The 21,765-nt window shown below is 38.1% G+C and overlaps 1 protein-coding gene across 9 annotated transcripts in view; it reads right to left on the reverse strand.

Annotated features, from left to right (window-relative positions):
* TBC1D5 (TBC1 domain family member 5) overlaps positions 1-21,765 on the reverse strand; it is a 535,872-nt gene that overhangs the window by 63,925 nt on the left and 450,182 nt on the right. For 7 of the 9 annotated variants that reach the window (XM_078432387.2, XM_078432389.2, XM_078432388.2 and 4 more), the window contains 2 exons: positions 6,159-6,436; positions 1,978-2,043 (listed from right to left, as the gene is read on the reverse strand). In XM_078432387.2, coding sequence (XP_078288513.2) covers positions 1,978-2,043; positions 6,159-6,436 — 344 coding nt within the window. The remainder of the gene's footprint in view (positions 1-1,977; positions 2,044-6,158; positions 6,437-21,765) is intronic. The other 2 variants (XM_078432393.2, XM_078432394.2) reach the window with 1 other exon arrangement.

Consider the following 21,765-nt stretch of genomic DNA (forward strand, 5'->3'; position numbering starts at 1 on the left):
GAACAGAGTTTGGGCACATAGTAAGCACTCAGTGAATAGTTGGTGAATAAATGAATAAGATGATTCTACCTATATAACACAAGTGATCTGAACAAAATGATATAACCTCCCTCTGCAAGATTCTATTAAAAATGCAAACTGTTCTTGTGGCTCTGGCCTGTAGGAAAAAATAGATTGAGCAATAGCATAGAAGCAGAAATCAGAGTAAGTCAGACAGCCTTCATCTTTCTCTTTCCATAGGTATAAATTGAGATTCCACAGCCAAGGATCTACTCTGCAGTAAACTAACTTAAAAAGTGACCAAACTAAATTTGGGATACCAAAACACTTGTTAAAAAGTTGCCAGGGGTGCCTGGGTGGCTCAGTCGGTTAAAGCGCCCAACTTTGGATCAGGTTATGGTCTCACAGCTTGTGAGTTTGAGCCCCAAGTCGTGTTCTGTGCTGACAGCTCAGAGCCTGGAGCCTGCTTCGGATTCTGTGCCTCCATCTCCGTCTGTCTCTCTCTCTCTCTCTCTCTCTCTCTCTCTCTCTCTCTCTCTCCCTCTCCCCTGCTCACACTCTGTCTCTGTCTCTCTCTCTCTCTCAAAAATAAATAGACATTAAATTTTTTTTTTTTAAATGTTGCCTGGGGGAGGTCAGATTTTAATTTTAGGAAATCAATTGAAGTCCTGTGAATTCTCACCATATCAGATGATCACAGTAATATTCATTTAAGTACAGTAAATGACAAAGCTTAAGAGAAATAATCTGGAGATTATCTGCACCCCTTTTTTGTCCTTGCTACTGCACCCCTTTCTAATATGGATCACTTAGACACTAAGAAAGATAAACAGCAGCTCTTCATGGAATCACCAAGTTGAAAAAGCCCTTAAAGGTCAGGGTTTAATTACCTGAATACAGCCAGAAACTGTACTTGTGAAACAGAACTATATAGAAGTAAGATCTCATCCTTCTTTTGCCACAACATTTTTCAAAGAAGCCAATACACCACTCATTCTCCTAATCACAATATATTGTTTTTTGTAAATTTATAAAAAAGCACAGATATTATGAAGACATATCATTATTAGAACAGCATTTTGATACTAGGAGCATGACTATATTATGTGGATATTTTAAATTTAGGAAGATGTGATTATGAATTTTAATTAATACTGCTATCTTTTCAATCTGAATTTGAATGGAAGATTCTTAAGATTAGCTTAGGCTTCCACTTAATACAGAAATCCTCTCTACAGCACATTTTATGTAAAAGATTATATAATAAAAGATTAATGCAGCAACTTTAATATTTATACATTTAATTTAAAATTCCATAGGAGGTGATAAATGTGAATTGCTATTATTTCTGTATTCCTGAAATACAGATTTTGAACAAGCGGTTATGGTATTTAAATGTGATCTTTTTATTTTAAATCATTGCCAATTATATACGGAGATTTCTTGCACTGTTAATATGATTCATAATACAAAGCCTGTACTTAAAAACTTATTTCAAAATTAAGTTGTAATTCTTTTAGGCAAAATATAGTAAATATTTCTGGCTAGTACATATGATAATATGCATAAAAACAGCATTTAAGTCATGTAATCTGAGAACTGATTTGTCAAATACTGCCATAGAGCACCTATGAAATAAAAAAAACCAAACAAACAAACAAAAAAACCTCAGTGTGAGCTTCCAAATAAAGTGTAGTGTTAAAATAACCACAAAATATAGAGTGACCATATTTGGCAAGAAAAGAGGCTGGTGTAAACTTCATAAAAACCACATCACAGCCAGATTTGGCATCACCAAGGTATGACATGAGAGGGGACTCTTGTTCTAAACAACAGTGCCACTCAGCGGCTGAACAATGGTAGTGAACTGATCAACAGTATGAATGGAGGGTGGGCAAAAAGAAAAATGGAATTTTGGAGAAGGCAATGATAATACTGCAGGCAAAAAGATATACTATGTTGCCATGGTAACTGTACCTTGGAGGTCAGTTAGAGTCTGGACAGGAACAGAAACCTGAGCATCGCTTCCTGTAACTACATCGCCTGGATTTCATAAGAAAAAATAATTAGATTTCATAAAAAGGAAAAAAAATCAAGTTTACTTTTGTTCATACTTAATGTAATACTTTTATCAACCTAATTACTAAAGGTACAGTAAAACAAAATACAATCTTAGAAAAATTAATATAAAATAGTTTTTAAAGGAATTAATTTTTTAAAAGTATTTCCTAAAAGGTTTCTGTGAATATTTTTCTTCAAGAAAAAAACAAGTTTCTATTAGTCTAAAACATAAGAAACTTGAGAAATCAAATGATTTTTCTGAGCAGGTTTAATTATGCTACAAATAGTAATGTGGTTTCATATTTTCTTTCTTAAAAAAAATTCTTTATCCAAAAGTAAATATGCATTTATTACAAAGCAGGCATTTTTTTGAAACGCATTTCCTCCTACAACAGAGAGAAATTATTTTTAACTAAACTTGACACCAGTTTCTACAGTGATAAGATAAATACCTAAACAAGTTCTAATTTCATAGTTAAGTATTGAAAAGATTTCATAAGCTACCACATGTACTTATAAATGTCAACATGTAAAAATAAATCTGTGAACTGCACACCCTTTAAACTTGATATACTTATGATAGGCGAGATTTCATTCACAAATTGGACCTATGGTAAATGCTTAAAATAAAGAAGCGTTCAACTTCAAAAAATAGACAAAGGAAATGGGGAAAGAGGGTGTGCATTCTAAAAGTACAGGAGAGAAAGGAAAAGGAGAACAGGAAATTCTGTGAAGAACTTGAGGTACACTCCCATTTAGAAGGAAGACTTTTCGGTTCTCTGATTTCTTCCTTCCTGGCCAAGTTCAACATTAGGCACAGTCACTGTCAACAGAATTAATCCTCTGGCTGTATCAGCATCTGAAGGTCTAAGTTACTGTGAAATTCATAAACTAAAATCCAAGTCTTCTACAAAGACACTGTAGTTTCCAGGTTTGATAATGCAGGATTAATAGACTTGCTTGCCCTGTACCTTTCATATAATAGCAAATCAATTTTGGAATTATATAACATACCCTCAAGTGTTTTGACCACTTGCTACAATTATAATTGACAGCACAGCCAGCTTATCTGCAAATTACTGGGTTGTAATCCTATCATCCCATCCATTAACAGTACATGCATTTATATATGTGTATCTATATCTCCTGTAACTGAAATAAAATCTATAAATGGGTACACGCTCCAAACCAGCTTTCAACGGAACTTATCAGGTCCTGAATTTTCATAATACAGTTACCTCTCTGTTCACTGATAAATGGCATGCCTATCTTCTGTTTATTTGAAGGAGATTTTCAGTTCTGTGCCTGTTACCCACTTTTCTCTGCTGCTTCTGGATTACCTATTAGTGTATAATTTAGAGACTGAAAACTCATTTTAGTATTAAATATCACCAGAAAGTAGTGGAGGAATATCTGCGCCCCCTCTTCTTTCTTTCACGACCCGACTCCCAACACATACACAAACCGCACTTTGCGTTCCCAGCAACACATACATGAATTTTGGGTTTTCCATACAACTCTCATCCTACGGAAGCATAAACATTCGAGAGTTAACTAACCTACGAAAACCACAAGCATTTTCATCTTTACTAACAGCCATTATTCAAAGCAACTTTCAAATTTTCCGGCAGAGAACACTACAAAGGCTATTACATTCTCTCTCCTCAAAGGCCCTAAGTAGGTGACTCTGTTCTGAGATAGTAAGAAGCCGTATTCCAACGCAAGCCTCCTGACAGGCTATGTACTGTGCTCACCAATCTCTGGGACCAGGTGACACAGCTGCAGATCTGTCACTGTCACAGCACAGCGGGATACTTGTGGGAAACACCAGCATAAAGAACGAATGAATGCTGGAGACGTATTTTTTCCTTGTAGCGTTACCAAGTGTATCTTTACAGATGTTTGGAGCTGGGAGGCTCCCCAGGGAGCAGTCCACACCTCTTATTTCAGGGCGAGGAGACATGGTCAGAAGGCTTCAGGACTGTGCTTACGGTTCATTTCATGGGCAAGTCAGTGAGAGGGAGCAGCAACCTAGCTGGTTTCTACTTGGATCAACTGTTCTCTTCGCCTTTTACTCCGTTTCATTCAAATCCTTATGCAGGGAGGGACATTTGCAGAAATGTTTATCTTTAAGAGGAAGGTAGACAAGCTTTTCGTGATTGACACGAGGAGAATGAACCAGAAAGAAAAAGAAGAGCTGCCACACAAGGAGACGTTCTTTCAGCACGGGGATCAGTTATAAAATGCCCTAGTGATACTCATGTTCCAAGTACTTTGCTTAAGTGCTCTGTTGTCTCCTTCTAACTGGGGACTTCGTTTTCATCAGTCGTTCCATCCTCGTGCGCCTCCTTCTCACTTACTGTGATATTAATACTTGACATTTCCTTAGAGATACAACTTTATATTTCTGTAGTCATTTGGCTTGGTTCCTCTAAAGATTTAAGCTACAGCATTAAGAGATTCTCTGACTCATTTGCCTGCCATCAGTTAGAATTACTACTGACTATGGCTTGTTATCAAAGCAATACTGAAATCATATTTGGTTAGAACAATAAAACAGTACAATTAAGAAATATTGAAAATAACATTCATTTCCATTCTGAAAGTGGGCATGTCTCCTGGCATTAAAATACATTTACAATGTGTTAATGATTTGAAGTCTTCTTTTCTTTCAATCATGTGTGACAACTCTACATTGAAAAGAAAAGAATGTAGTTTTACACGAGACATTCCTGTGTAAGGCAAACTCAATATTCTAACAGAAACTTATATACTAACTATACAAAGTCTAATACTTCATATAGGCAATGGTAGATAATACCCTGTAACTGACGGAAGAATAAACATGCACACACTCGTTAGTGAATTCAATACTCGTTATTTTTGTGCCATTGGGGAATAAAGTCCACTTAAGTCTGCCAGCTTAAATGCCAAGAATTTAAAATTTTTAACAATTTTAGATGCAATCTTCTTAAATAGAGTGTATGGGAACATGGTTTAAGGTCTTCTAACTGATTCAATATTACTGTGGTTGCTGTCAACACCGGTCATCGAACACGGCTAGAACAAGGGTCCCTTTAAGATGTGAATGAGGCATGGGTCAGGATATTTGTGCCCTGACAACTGAATGGCCACAGGCTCTGTGCTTTGTGAGGTCTTAGGATTGAATTCTGTAGATTTTCTGCCATCATGTTCCTATTTCTTGCTTCTATAGTATAGACAGCAGAGTCCCACCACTAAAAATAAATGCAGCTGTTTCTAATCTGCTGTGAACAGGGGCACTTAATATATAGGTCTCTGAAAAGAGTGGAAAATAAGAGCATAAAGGTTCTGAGTAGGAACCTGAAGGGCTCTCCTACGAGTTAAATACATGCAGGAGACGAAGCACCAGAAAAGCCCGGAAACAGACCACACACTTACTTGAGGCTGGGTGGCAAGAGCGCCCCTCACTCGTAGCAGCACAAGCAGCGGCCCTGCTCGCCAAATGAGAGCTTTGGATGAGGTGGTCTCCCAGGTCTCCTCTGCTCTAGCATTCTAAGGCTCTAAATTGTAGGGCCTGGACTCACAGACTGACTTTGGCTGCTAGAGATTCTGTTTAGCCTTCCCCGTAAGGGTACAGTTCATATTGCTCATGGGTAAAGCAGCTGGATGAGCAACCACAAGCCTAGGGGCAGCATGCTTTCTTCAAACCGGCTGCGCGGATGGATGCTACGACCAGTGAAGCCCATGCTCTTGGAACGTCCCATTTCAGACTATACACCATTACACGTTAGCAGAGATCGCATCAACTGCTTTCAAGTTCTGTGTTGTGATAGTCTGTGCCATACTCTACGGGCATCCAGAGGACTCGAATGCAAGTATCCTAGGATATAGATGCTAAAGAAGTACCTTAACAAATTACTTCATAAAATGGTCTTATTAAAAACGATACAGGATCTGATATTCCAACTGAAAAAAAAAACGAATCTAACAGATTTTTAAAAATTAGGTTTTGCATTAATTTCTATCTCTAGGAAGTTGGTTCCTCACAGGCAGGTGAGGAAATCCCAGGCTACACTGTGAGCGTTTCGTTCGATTTATTACGATTGTTTCCTTACCTTTGTTCAATTGCACTGGCATGCTTTCCGATTTCATCAGTCGCTGCTGCTGCTGCTGCTGCTGCTGCTGCTGCTGCTGCTGCTGCAGGGGATGCCTGGGGACCTCTGCCAGGGTCCTGGTGGGAGGCACAGCAGTGGAGGAGCCTCCACTACTGCCCGCTGGTACAGGGCCACCCGCACTGCCTGGGGCCATTGCTGGAGAAATCAACTTTCTTCCAAAATTTATCAGGCTATTAGAGACCTTATTTATATTCAGGGGAGCACCTTTGACGTTGGCCCTGTAGAAAAAAAATTAGGTGGAGAAACATTACTTAAATTAGAGGACAACTCTATGTCACATATTCCAATTGGTATAAAAACACATCTTACCTGCTTGAAAAAGGCCATTTACTGGAACAGCTACACAAAGCGAAAGTGAAAACGTAAAAGTGATCACAAAATAATACAACAATAAGGTTCTTTGAGGTGGCTTATGGAAAATAGTCTTTTTACTGTTCGTTCATTCATTCATTCATTCATTCATTCAACAAATGGGGCCTATTTTGTGCTAACACTGTGCTCAGTTCTGGGGATGCAGTTATCCACAGCAGACGTAGTTCCCTTCCTGGAGTTTTCAGTGTAGTAGGGAAGAAATATATTAAATAATCGCATAAAAAAAGCATGGTTAAAGCCTGTGATAAGGACTCTAAAGGAGACGTCCAGGGCTCAGCAAGCCTTGGATAGAAGGCTTGAAATGAAGCCGACAGCAGATTTCCCACAAGCCCTGGCATGTGGGTATTAGGCCACATTTAATCTGATTTTGAAAAATAAACGTGTCTGAGAGTCACAAAGTAAATTCAATAAAAGCTGTACAGAATCGCCCAGTTCCTGAGAATTGCAAGTTGCCCTCACCACCCCGACCATCCCGGCTCTCCACATCCTCCTTCCCCACTGCCCCGCTTCACTTTTCCTGATGGCACTACATATTCTATTTGATGGGTTATTATTTGTCCATCTCCTCCAATCCCCATTCGAACGCAAGCTTCACGAAGATAAGGGGTTCTGGTCTGTCTGCTATGCTGCTGTTGCCTAGCGTATAACAGGTGCTTTAAAAATATTTGTTAAAAGGGAGCTGCACGTCCAGGTAGCCGAAGTCTTTCCACCTCTACAGTGAAGAGTCCCGGCTCCTAGCGATGGCCAGCCTCTCTCACTGTGCTCTGGATTCCATCCTCTGACCTTCTGAGATCGTTGCCCTTGCACCTTCCTCTCCTGAATCATTTTCTCCTTCTCTGTAGTGGCATTCCCATTAGCATACAACCATGGTGTGTGTGTGTGTGTGTGTGTGTGTGTGCGCGCGCGCGCGCGTGTGCATGCTCACACAAGCGCCCTTGCTAACTTAGCCTGTGAACCCTCATCTCTTCCTAGTTACCATCCCACTTCTCCTCCTTCCTCATGACATATTTTTTCAAAAAGCTGTCTTATGTGCTACTTCTGCTTCTTCGGTCCTAGGCCCACTCAGGTCTGGTTGTGGCCTCCTTGCCAATGTGCAAAAACTACTCCTCCTAGTCATGGATGACCTCCACAGTGCAGAGCTGAAGGCTCACTCTTATTTTATTCTACCCTTGTCAATGGTTGACCCCCTTACCCGCCGCTCCTCTCATACACTTCCTCGCTCGGCTGCCATGGTTTGCCAGCACCTGTGTGACAGCCATCTGGCAAACAGAAGACACCAAGTAAACATTTGTCAACTGAATGACAACCTCCCAGATGATTCGTAATCTTGAAGTATCTCAGGGGTATTATCTTGAAGACCAGTTACGATTATAAATTATTTTAGTTGCAGGAGGTAGTCCTACTCCACAACAATACCAAAGTTTGTATTTTTATTGCCCAAATCATTAGTAGAAGCTTATTTTCTCACATTTTGCTTCTTTTTTCCATAAAAGTAGGAGATCGAAAATCAAGTTTGAGGGATACATTTACTTGATTTAACTTGAATTTTACTATCATTTCCTTCTCTCAGATCTACCTGACAGCTCTTACATAGTAATTCTCCTACATTTTATAGAACAGCTGTATCCTTGGCGTTGCTAGATACAGCTCTAAGATAGAACTGATCCATAGTCCTATAATAAAAGAGAACACTATGCTTCTTCCTTTCATCAAGTTTTTCTTTAATGGTACTCGCTAATATTATGGGCTACATATCGGAGACTTACATTACTTTGGAGCTAGGACAAATCATATTTAAAACCTGGAATTCGGCTTTATAAGAGAAAGAGTTGCTCATTTACAACTCAACGAAATGTGAAAAAAATTTTCAAATGGTTCTTTTTGTATCAAGTTTTATCTTTAAGAACTGAGCTATTTCATGCCCTTCCAAAAATTGTTGAAAATAACGTTTCCTAATGGAGATAAGGATATATCGTGATTATACACCACTTACTTCCAGTTTCCCGCTGCTTCCTAATGAAGTACGGCATTCTCAATTTACAGACACTACAGCTTAGCAACAGAGAAGGCACTCAATACATGTTTATTGAAAAATAAATGAAGGAAATGAAAAGAACTCGTAAGTTGTGGATTAGGAAGGCATTCACCTCTGGCACTGTATTTCACTCAGCAGCCTGCATGCAATCCCATGTCTTGTTGCATTTTAGTTTTGCTTGTTTGAAGGCAAGATTCATAATTCACAGATATGAAGAAGTTAAAATGTTGTTACCCTTTTTTATGAACAAAAATGTACTAGTCAAATTCCCATACTGCCAGCTGTAAAATTTATATGTTGATAAAAGTACTAAGAAACTGCTAGAGCATTATCAAGAGAATATGGTTAATGCATCTTCATTAGTACTAATAAGCACAAAAAACATAGATCAAGCTCATGCCGAGCAATTTTTCATCTGAATACCTCTTAAAAGGGGATGAACGCTGTTTTCCTTTTTTGAGTATTTTTTGTTTTTAACCAACTTCCCCCCTCATTCACTACCCACTGCTTCCAGAAGAATATTTTCTTCTCAAAACAACTATTGAAGGTGACTCTTCAATTATTACAGATATAAACAACTGTAAAACATGTACTTCTAGGACAAACATGCTGTCCATAGTGTGTTTGTTTTTCAGGATGATAATTTTTTGGCCAAAGGTAGCTAAACACAGATCTTAAATATCTGTAGCAGGGGCGCCTGGGTGGCGCAGTCGGTTAAGCGTCCGACTTCAGCCAGGTCACGATCTCGCGGTCCGTGAGTTCGAGCCCCGCGTCAGGCTCTGGGCTGATGGCTTGGAGCCTGGAGCCTGTTTCCGATTCTGTGTCTCCCTCTCTCTCTGCCCCTCCCCCGTTCATGCTCTGTCCCCAAAATAAATAAAAAACGTTGAAAAAAATTTAAAAAAAAAAAAAAAAAAAAAAAAGAAATATCTGTAGCAGCATTCTTTACTGGCTGTGATGTACGTTATTAAGTCATGTGTGCTGAGTCAATGAAAATTACTGCGTTTGTCAGAGATCTGATGGACATTGAGTACTGGGTTGGATTAACAATGGAGTGTAACGTGTAAACACTGTTGAAATAAATAGTAAGAGGACTCTGGAGTTAACAAGGCATTACATAAGTCTAATGAGTAACTAATTTTGTGTAATCAAAGTCTTTCATTATTACTATTTACTACATACTCTTATTAAGTAATAAAAATAGTACCATATAGGAGGGATTGTCTTCAAATTGTTGCCAAGACCTTACTTTCTGCACAGCCTCATTTAGCAGGTTAAATCAGTAGCGATGGGACACTTACCTGAAGATTCAAGAGTCATCAAAACAACTGCATCAGAACCCAACCTGGCTTCACTGTTGGGCCCCTTTGGTTCACTTTCTAAAACTGGGTGACTCTTGCTGCCTCTTGCCACCCACCTGATCTCTTACCGCCTGACTTTCTACCCCACACTCTCCTGAAAGAGCTTCTAGTGTTTCCAATGTCTTCTTAACTGCCAGAGGCATGAGCTGTTTTCATTCAACTTCTAAAACTTTTCTAAAGCTTAAAAAAACCAACCAACCAACCAAACCAAAAACCCAGAACATTATCACATGATCACGTTTGTAAAAACTCTCCACAGCCACGGAGATTTTCCTCTCCTGTTATCCAAGCTTTGACACCACCTCAGGCTTTCTTCCTTTCTACCTATGGATTTGTTTTTCAGGTCTGATATTAAATATCTAATATTTACTTAACTCCTTTTTCAATAAAGTTTTGTTACATGCTTGTTTATATTTTTGTCAAAGGAAGAGTTTTCCATTTATTTGTAATTATTTTTCTCAATATGCTAGTTTATATTTTTCTTATTATTTCCTTTCTGTGTTCCCAAAGGTTGAATGCTTGGTTCGTTCATCCATTCATCCATTCATTCACTTGTTCAGTTCCCTCTCTTTCCCAATAAAAGCATTTAAAGATATACATTTGCATCTGATTATAGCAACAGCATCACAGTTTTTCCCACACGTTTTCTAAATAGTCCATTGGCTCAATTGTTATTTAGGTACATTTTAAAGTTTCAGATGGCTGGGTTTGTTTGTGTTTAAATATAATACCCAATTTGTTGTACTGAATAGAAATAGAAGTATCAGAAGACTGAAAGTGGGGAAACTGTTCTAATTTTTCAGAAGGATTGTAGAGACCACGAACCAGAAAATGGACTGGCTTATTAAAATTTTTTTTCCTAATTACTTGAAAATGGTTGTAGTCTCTCACAAGTAGCCAGTATGGGTCACTAAAAACAAGTCATTCTAAGGCAACTTTATTTCTTATCTGAGGTGTTAAAGTCTGTAAGATTTACCAAGGTATGTCAGTGCCGTGGATAGAATGAAAGATAATGCATCCTCAGTTATAGTTGGAGAACTGTACCTCAAGTTTATTGTTGAATGTTCTAGCACCCACCAAAGACTTCTGGTGATGACATGTGTCTCAGACTTGGTTCACAGACCTGCTCACCAGTCCTTTTTATAAGCTCATAATCTTCCTTCCATCAATGAGCTGCATAACTGGGGAGAGTTATGTAGCCTGCTCTCTGCACTGAAGTTTCCTTATCTTTAAGACAAGGGGGCTGGATTATTGATATTTTGGGTTCCTTTTAGATAGAAAATTCTATAATTTTGTGACTGGAAAGAGAACAAGTGCTTACTGAATTTGAGACTAAAGGCCTGCAGAGACACCTAATCTATTAGACAAAGGAATCAAAATATAAAATACTCTCAACAGGCTAGCATGAGAAATGAATTAAACAGATAAAATTTAACAAAGATAAATAGAATCTTAAGCACTTAGGTTAAACCTTTTTATAACTGCACATTACACACAGAATAGAGAGGCATGGGTTAACATGAGTTCACATTAAAACAACAACAACAACAACAACAACAACAACAACACCCAAACATTAGTGTTTTAGTTTGGTCTGCTAGGCTAATCTGAGCCCACAGGGACACTGCTGAAGAAAAGTAAGATTCTTAGCCTGTGTTAATACTAAATGAGTGAACTTTTGGTTTCCAGTCTGGCATGTAAGAAGCTTGGAAGTTTCCATTTTGTCCTAACAACCAGAAAGAGTTGAATAAATTGAAAAAAAAAATCAACAAATTTTTCTTAGATCCATAGCGTAAACTGCTGTCCCCAAATCAGACAGACTGACAGGTGACTACAGAGAATCACAACTTCCTGGAGCAGAGACCCATAGGAAGCAGCGCTGGAGTAGGGAGATATGAAGTGCAATTGACAAATCTTACTAGGGGCTCAATGGGGACCAATCTGACAGATAAAAACTCCGAGGGGGACCCAGTCTTGAGGGGGTAGCCCACACTCCTGAGTTTTATCTACTGGAGTTCTACCGATGGGAGAAAAATTGTGCATCCAACAGGTGGAATGGAAGGGAACCATTTTGAAATACATCTGAACATTCTGTTTTTCTCAACAAAGTCTGCCCTCAGGAGAAATCATTCAACCCAAGTCTAACCTGCTGAGGTTTTATCAGAGCTTAACTGACCTGGAGGAAGGGAAATACCCAACCCCACACCCCTCTAGTCACCCTGTCCCACCCACGTTGGGGAGGCGGATGAGAGGCATGTGTGTTCACAGTCTGAAGGCACAGGCTCACAAAAAGACTGACCCCTAATCACAGGACTATAGAATGGTTCTTCTCCTCCCACACCTTATCACCACATTACTATAAGTCCATTTACAGCAGTTCCTTTTACCCACTACATATATCCAACTATCACAAAAAATTTATATAAGACTTACTGAAAAAAAGTAGAAAGACACAGTTTGAAAAGACAGAGCAAGCATCAGAATCAGATTCAGATATAGCCAGCTCTATCTGTTGGAATTACCAGACTGGGAATTTAAAAGAACTATGATTAAAATGCTAAGGGCTCTAATGGATAAGGTGGACAGCATGCAAGAACAGGTGGGAAATGTCAGCAGAGAAAAGAAAATTCTAAGAAAGAAAGAAAAAAAGAATGAAGATAAAAAAAAAACCTATAACAAATGAACAGTGTCTTTCATAGGCTTATTAGTAGACTACACACAGGCAAGGAAAGAGACTATACACACTCTTGAGGTTGAGGAGGTTTTAAAGGAAATTCCCCAAACTGAAAAGCAAACACAAAAATGACATAAAGAAAATCACAGAAGAGAATATCCAACTGTGGGATAACTATAAAAGGTATAACATATGCATAATGAGAATACCAGAGGAGAAGAGAGAAAGAAAGGAACAGAAGCAATATCTGAAACAATAGCAACTGAGAATTTCCCCAAATTCACGTCAGACACCAAACCACAGTTCTTGAAGGAAGCTTCAAGAACACCTGGGAGGATGAATGCCAAAAGAACTACACCTAGGCATGTAATTTTTAAACTATATAAAATCACAGATAGATAAATCCTGAAAGAAACCAGAAGAACAAAACACTTTACCTATGCAAGAGCAAAGATAACCAACTTGTTGGAAACCATGCATGCAAGAAGAGAATGGAGTGAATATTTAAAATACTGAGAGAAAAAGCCCCGCCAACCTGGAATTCTGTTCCCTGTGAAATTATCCTTCAAAAGTAAATATGGTATCTCTATGTAGTAAATATATATTATCTTTAATAGTAATATAAATATGTGACTAAAAATACTAGGTGAGTGCCTACATGGCAGAAGCTAACTGCACAACTATGGCAGACAGCTTTCGCTGAGGCATTAATGTCTGGCAGAACTGAGTTGTGTCTTTATAAAATGGAGTAGAACAGTGGGGAGGTATGAAAATTATGCTGCGAGAGGAATGGCTTAAAAAGCTGGGGGGCGAGTCTTATAATATCACGGGAGCTGTCATGGGGGAAAGGAGTCCTTTTGGCATGGCTTTAGAAAACGAAATGTGTTACGAAAGTTACAGAAAACAGTTCAAAAGCTATAACACAGGAAATCCTTTCTAATGTTTTAACAGGCTCTATTTAAAATAATAAGTGTTCCAATTCTGGAACTGTGTAAGAGATTGGAAAATCACCTTCAGACACTGTGGCTTCCTGGTCTTGGCCTGGGTGAGACATAGGCTTAAATGAAAGGCCCTTTCCAGCTCTAGGGATTTATAATCTGCAGTGTCAAATGGCTTCCACCACTATATTCATTCATTACATTGTTGAAAGGACAGGACCAAATGAGAGGCCTGTACACTAGTCTAGGCCCTTGAGGAATGTTGACCAAACCCCATCTCCAAGCTTAGGGGCCTGTTTGCCCTGCCTCCTTATCTCTACCTTATGTTTCTATTCTGTTCTTTTTGCCCCTCCTTCTTCCTCCACGTTCACTGTCCGTTCAAGATGCTATTCTTCCCCCTGCTCTTTCATTTGTTTCATGGTCTCCTTTTCTATCATTTTGTCACCTCACTGTACCTTTTTTTCCACCATAAAAAACATAGAACTTATTTTAAAATTATTTTCTTAAGTGCAAAGCGTAGTTGGAAAAAGTAAATATGAATATGTGACTTTGGTTTTTAGATAGAAACAATATTCTCTTTCCATCTGTGCTATCTTTCTAGAAATCTACATTAGTGACCTACCCTCAATGGATTACGGTTCATATTTATTTCTTTCATGCTTATAGACATAAATATTTTATTTGGAAATTCAAAACAGCTGTCAGGGTTGCAACATAGTACTTTTCAAGATGATTCTAACACCTGAGCTAATTTATGGTGTACTTTTGTTTACAAATTCTGTGAGTTGAAGACTTCAAATTCTATAAAATGAATTGGTTTCTACCTTTCTTAATTCTTTATCTTTAAAGTTGAGAGTAGCAAATTTGCTTCAATGAAAGACATCTATATGTAATTCTAAATTTGTTTGCCATATTGTGAGGTTTCTATTGTCTTAGAAAACAAACTATCTCCACATCTCAAAGAACTCTAGATTTGATAGGTCTTTATTAAAACAAGATGATAAAAGTTAGTTTGCTATTACTTATTCCTTAGGAGTCTGACTTTTGAGTGAAATGTACTCCTTTCATCTATAAGGCTATGATTATTTTGCACGTGGAAGATACATTTTTGTTACTGTGTCATGAAGCAAAAGGAGTAGTGCTTTTAGGGATAAAAAGGCTGGCCTAATGCATGGTTGGATATAAGCTAGCCTATAGGGGGCTTACCTAATTAGGTCTGAACACCGTTCATAACATTTGTCAAACTAACATAAGAATAATAAATATGTATTGATTGCTGTGTATACAATCATTAGATAAACTCTCTAAGACTTATCTATAGAAATAAAAATTGAGGTTTCTATATCATACCGTTAGTCACACTGTTGCTTCATGCTTACATGACAGAGCTCTAATTAAAAAAAAAACAAAACAAAAAAACCCCAAAACACCTTGAGGGATAGCAAGCCTGGGTGAGCTTCCCTAGCGGCAGCACTTATCACATGTTGTCATATATTGCTACTGGGAGACTTAAGCACTCCACTGGGACTGGACAGTTGGAAACTTGTACCTAGTTTCTCCTACTAGACTACAAACTTTTTCCTTTCCTGATTTCAGTCTGTATCCTTTTGTCATAACACACAGTACCCATGAGTGGAACAGCTGTGCAGAGTGCTGTGAGTCCTAGTGAGTCACTAAGCTGAGGAGGGTCTGGGGACCATCAAAAATGGAGACTAAAGGGAGGCAAAGATTTCTCAGGTAGGAAACAAAATGCACTAGCCATAAAAGAAGAAACTGAAAGAAGAAACTTCACTGAAATAAAATTTTCCTGATCATCTAAAGACATCATTAAGAAAATGAATAGACAAGCCATACACTAGGGAGTAATATTTCTAGTACACATATCTGACAAAGAATCCTATCCAGAATATATAAGGAATTCCTAGAATTAAAAAAACCCCAAATAACCCATTGAAAACAGGTAAAAAAAAAAACTTGAAATAACACTTTATAAAAGAAGACCTATATATCAGTGATATGTTATGAAAGATGCTCAACATCATTAATCAGCAGAAAAACGCAAGCCATAAGAGATACCATTTTCATATCAACTGGAGTAAACAAAATAAAAAAGACTGACAATAGCAAATGTTGGCAAGGATGCACAATTACTAATGTTATACAATGATGTACAAGAATGCAAGCAATTGGAAACCCCATATATTCCTAATGGGAGTAGAAAAAGATACGGTTACTTTCAAAACAGGTTGTTTTGAAACAGGTAGTTTCTTATGAAGTTAAACATTCATCTATCGTATAGAGCAATTTGTGTTTACCTAAGAGAAAGAAAACCATACATCTATAAACAACACTAACAACAAACAACAGCATCAAAACACTTGTAGAGAAATGTTCATAGCAGCCTTATTCATAATACTCCAAATCTTGAAATAACTCAGTCAACGAGAGAATAAACAACTTGCTGTATGTTCATATGATGCAATACGACCCAACAATCCAAAGGAAGGAACATGGATACATGGAATATGGGCGAACTGCAAAGACATCATGCCGAACGAAAATAAAAGCTAGATACAAAAGAGTGCACACTGCCTGGTTGTATTTATATGAAGTTCATGAAAAGGCGAAACCAATATATACTGTAACAGAAATCAGACAGTGGTTGTCTCGGGATGAGTGGTTGCAAATGACTGTAAAGGGATACGAGGGAACTCTCAGGTGAAAGAAATGTTCATGCCAGATATATTGTTTTGGATGGAGGTTACATGGGTATGCACAACTGTCAAAACTCATCAGATAGAATACTACGGATCTGTGTACTGGTACAAATTATGCATAAATTTTTTAAAAAAGGAGAAAAATCTATTTACTCTGGATTAGATAGGAGACAGTGTTAGCAATTTATCTAAATTGGTTGGGTAGTAACAACTCTTTGATATGACAGAAAGAGCACTTCAGACATAGATGTGCTTATAAGCACAAACTTTTAGTTATTTGAGCACAAAAGTATCACAAAGTTACGTTTATATAGAAATCAGGGTTCTCTGACATTCTAATTAGCCAATTAACTACTAATACTGATAACCATGGACTTCTTGGCTTTATAGCTTGGGGAATATTATTAGCAATTATTTCTTTACCATATTTTAGCAAGAAAATAATTCTGAACAATTGTAGTCATTATGTAAGTAAATATAATAAAGCCTAATTTAAAAAATTTTGTTGACCATGTAAAATGGAAATTGTTGAGGAGAATTTTATCATGTCTTTTAGGTATTCAAAACTGTATTTATTTACCTAATCATTAAACTAAAATATTTACTAACCATTATAAATAGTACCGAGTACAGTGCTAGGAATATGAGGATTCTAAGATGTGGCTCGTGACATCAATATGAGTTATTCTACAACTGAAGCTAAAAAGCACTCATTTCACTAATACTTAAATTTGTTCTTTGTGGCAGGTATTGAAGCAACACCAATGAATGAGACAGATGTGGTCACTGCTCTCACGATGTTCGTCATATTCTAACGTAAGATTGTTGGAAGGATCCTTGTGCTTCCTGGAACCCTGCACTTTCTCAGGACATTCTAGTGAGGCCAGACCTGGAGAGGAAGGAGCCCTTCTAAGCTGAGGCAGATCCTAATCCCAAGGAGAGATGCAGAATTATTAGTCACCAGGCATTCCTAGGGTAAGAATGGATTGGATGCCATCACGCTTTAGTCACGTGGAGCCCAGCTAAGGAATGTGGGATGCATCTTAAGAGCTCAGGGTACTCTCTTTATTAGAATCTTCTTTCCCTGGAGCCTCGCTTCCTCTAGGATCTCATGGAGGGTTTCTGGCAAGAGGCCTTCTGCAGAAGGCCCATCTACCAGAATTATAATTCTGGATTCTTTCATCATTGATATGAGTTAAGTTGTTTAAGCTCTGATGGGGGTGCAGAGGAAAGCTGGCATAGTTAGCACACAGAATGTTATTGCTGAGCTGATGCGTGGAGAGATCATGAACTAAGCTTGGTATTTTCTATCTCTAAAATTTTGGTGATATGAAACTGCTTAAGTAAAAAGACCTACAGTTGTGGAATGTGTAAACAGTCACCACTAGATAAAGTGTCATGTGCTCTGGAGGCACTACTGACCACTCACGTGCCGTTATCGCATCACCTCTGTGGAGCAGAAAGAACTGCACATTTTGAGAAATTGTGTTATGTCCTTTTCAAACAGAAAATCCATGACCATTCTGGAATAAAGAAGGTATGTGATTCTACTCTTAATAGAAGCAACTGCAGTATTTAAAAACTATGAAATTCTGTTCCACGACTACTCAATTGGGCATTTTAGGAGTTACAGATTCCTAAATAGATTGATAGGTTCCACTGAAGACTAGTCACAAATTAGATGTACTTATTTTTTTTTATAGCAGCAATTTCTGGTTATTTAAGGACAAAATTGGAACGAGCTTTGAGTGTTAAATTGTCGTTCCGAGCTTAAAAGTTGAATGAATAAGAAAATGTCAATTCCCATTTTTAAAAAGAAATTTGCAAGTAAGTAAAATCAGAGCACAGTGAATATTATGCACACACGTAATGGAAAATCTACCACTAAAATACCTAGGCACTTGCTTTTAAAGACTTAATTATAGCAATCCATGGTAAAGCAGAGACGAGAAATCAGGCTTCTTGATTTCTAGAGATATTCTTATCCATGAAATCACATGTCATCTTTGCATCCTTATCCCTTATTTGGATAAGCAACACAAATAGAAGTCCATTACCATAGATATAGCAGGTATTACGTCCCTGCTTTTCAGGTGTCTGCCTGTCTCCTGTCTATTTTCTATTCATTGATCACTGCTGGGGATTCCCCCATGAGTATATATACTCCTCTGGATCCTTCCCATCTCTGTCTTGCTACTCAGTGACAGCTCCAATGCATTAACTCTTTAATAGCTTCTAAACAGCTAAGAAAGTAGTTGCAAGGCTAATTATGGCTGAAGGGCCCAGCCAGGTAAGAGCATCTTTGGCCTTAAAGAGTGAAATGGACTTTACCAATGGTATCACAGCTACAGGGGCTTTTGATGATGGATAAAGTGGTGATACTGACATGGTAAACAAACCTCCAGGCCATAACGTGGTGGTTATAAGGGTTACATACAGAACTGGAAGAATTCTTTGGCAAGATTATCAAGAATTAAGGGTATCCATGCACCTTCACCAGTACTAGCTTGCCCACTCATTCATTTATTTTAAGTCACTTTATTGAGGTATAACTGACATACAAACAACTGTGCATATTTAATGTGTACAACTTGATGAGTTTGGGGATAAGTAAACATCTATAAAACCATCACCACAATCTATGCCATAAACATATCCATCACTTCCAAAAGTTTTCTCTCTCCCTCTTTATTTTTTTTGTGATAAAAATGCTTAGAATAAGATCAACCCTCTTAGCAAACTTTTAATATATATTAATTAATACATTATTATTATAACCTATGGGCACTATACTATACAGTAGATCTCTGGGACTTAGTCATCTCTGGCTCATTTATTTTTTATTTATATATATTTTTAAAGTTTTGTTTTTTTTTTTTTTGAGGGAGAGTGCATACACGCATGCAAAGGGGGAGGAGCAGAGAGACAGGAAGAGGGAAAGAATATGAAGCAGGCTCCCCACTGTCAGCACAGAGCCCAAGTAGGGCTCGAATGAAGGAACCATGAGACCATGACCTGCGCCAAAATCAAGAGTTGAGTGGGATGCTCAACTCACTGATCCACCCAGGTGCCCCTATTTTTTCAATTTTCTAATTTGAAAGGTGAAAATGATACTGTATTGTTGTTTTAATTTGCATTTCTTTGACTAATTAGGAGTTTGGATAGCCTTTCGAATGTTTGTTTGCTCTTTGAAATTTTTTCATTGAGTGCCTACCATATTCTAGACACTATTTTAGGTGCTGGTGATATAACGTTAACGAGACAAAATGTGGAGTTTACATTTCAGTGCAAGAAACAAACAATAAAAACAAAAAACAAGCCAATAATGTTTTTCCCATTTCAGGTAGTAAGAATGCTATAAAACACAAAAACAAAAACAGTAAGTAGAAACCAGAGTAAAGGGGTCCCTTATTTGAGATAGGGGAGTCAAAGAGAAGTTTTCTGAAGAGAAGATACTGGAACAGAGTGAATAGCAGTGTGCCATGGGGATTCTTAGGTAAGAATCCAGACATAGAGAAAAGCAAGCTCAGAGCTACTGAAGTGGGAACATGTTTGTTTGCTTGAGGAATAGCAATCAGGTCAGTGTGGCTGGAGTCCAACAGGCAACAGAAAGTATGGTGGTGTAGCAAATGGGATTGGAGAGACAGGAGGCCAGATCAAGCAGGGCTTACCTTGTAGGCCATCGAAAAGGCATTGCATTTTATCCTATATATTTTGGGAAGTAACTGCATGGCTCTGAGTAGCAGAGTGATAGGAACTGACTTACATTAATCTGGCTGCTATGTAGAAAGGGTCTATAAGCAAGGGAGAAAGTAAAAAGACTAGTTAAGAAACTAGTGGTGGTGACTTGGTATTAGCAGTACAGAGAGAAAGGTGATTTCTTTCAGGATGTATTTAGAAGAGGATTTGCTGATGGACTTGATGTGTGATGTAAGAGAAACAGGTCAAAGGTGATTCTAAGGCTTGATCAACTGGGTTGACCATTTACTGTGCTGGAGAAACACAGAGGAGTGATAGACTTGCGGAGGTAGAATCAAGGGTTTAGTTTGGCAAGTATTAAATTTGAGATACATATGGGACATCCCAGAGGAAATACTTAGTAAGTGGCATATGAATCTGGAGTTCAAAGGAAGAGGTCATCCTAAGATATAAATTCAGGACCCTTCCGTCATAAATGGTATGTAAAGCCATGAACCTGGGCTGTGATCCTCTAGGGAATGAGTACAGTGAAGAACAGAAGTCTGGAGGGTGTTCCAAAATTTATTAACAGAAAAGGAGGGTCCAACAGAACATGGCATGAGATAGAATGGCCACTGAGATGGGATCTTAAGTTTCTTACTGAACTGCATAGATTCTGTATACGTTAATGATATTGGTTTTTCAGTTACTTACACTACAAATATTTTTCCCATTTTCCATCTACCTTTTGATTCAGTTTATTTTATTTTTGACATATCTACTTACAAATAGTGGCATAGTAAAATGCACCAGTCATTCCCACTGTGATTTTCCTCCATTACGTTTAAGATTAAAAAGTCTTCTAGTAACTAGAGGTCAGATAGACACTTGATGTTTGCCTGAGTATACTTTGATTTAGCTGGAATTTGTTGGTGGAATTTGTTTGGTGTATGATAAGGTTATGGGTTGATACCTCTTCAAAAGATTTGTCAAGTTTCCCAACACCATTTATTAATTCTTCCCACTGATCTGTGATGTGCTCTTCACATACCACCTTGCATTTGGTTGCATTTTAGTTTTAAGCTTTGAAATTAAAACACAGCTGATGAAAAGCCTTCCTTCCAGTCATCACAATGATACTTTGTACAAGAATCTCAATGTGCTCACAAGAAAATGCTAAAACAGAACTGATCTTTTGGGAGGAAAAATGCAAGGACAGAAGAAAAATAAAACATGAAGTGTGGGGTGGGGGGGGGGGGAGGAAAGGGTATATAGTCCATTTCTTTTTCTGGAACAAAAGGTAGACATCAAAAAACGTAAAAAGATAATGCATGTATACACACATACAACAAATATTTGTTGAGTAACTTCCTTATGCCAGACATTCTCCTCAGTGCTCTCAAGCTGTAAGACAACGTGCCTGCCTTCAGGAGGCTTAGATTTTAGTGTGGAAGTTGGGGAGTCAGGTGACACATATAAATGAAGTCTACAGCTTCAGTGAGTTATGAACGCTATGAAAATGACACTGGGCAGTGGGGTAGAGGGTTACTGAGAAGGAGACAAAAAGAAAATAGTCAGGTCCGAGAGGCCTCTCTGAGATGACCTTTGGGCTGAGCCCCAAATCATGCAGAAGCAAGAAAACAGGAGGGAAGGAAAGGTGCAGAGCAAGTGCAAGCACGGGAGTTAAGACAAGGGGAGAGTGAAAGGAGAGAAGGTTACAGAAATAGAAAACGGGCCCAGGAAAAAGACTGGATTATCAATAGTAAGAGGTAGCC

Source organism: Panthera onca, chromosome C2 (assembly GCF_046562875.1).
Source record: "Panthera onca isolate mPanOnc1 chromosome C2, mPanOnc1 haplotype 2, whole genome shotgun sequence".
Lineage (NCBI taxonomy): Eukaryota > Metazoa > Chordata > Mammalia > Carnivora > Felidae > Panthera > Panthera onca.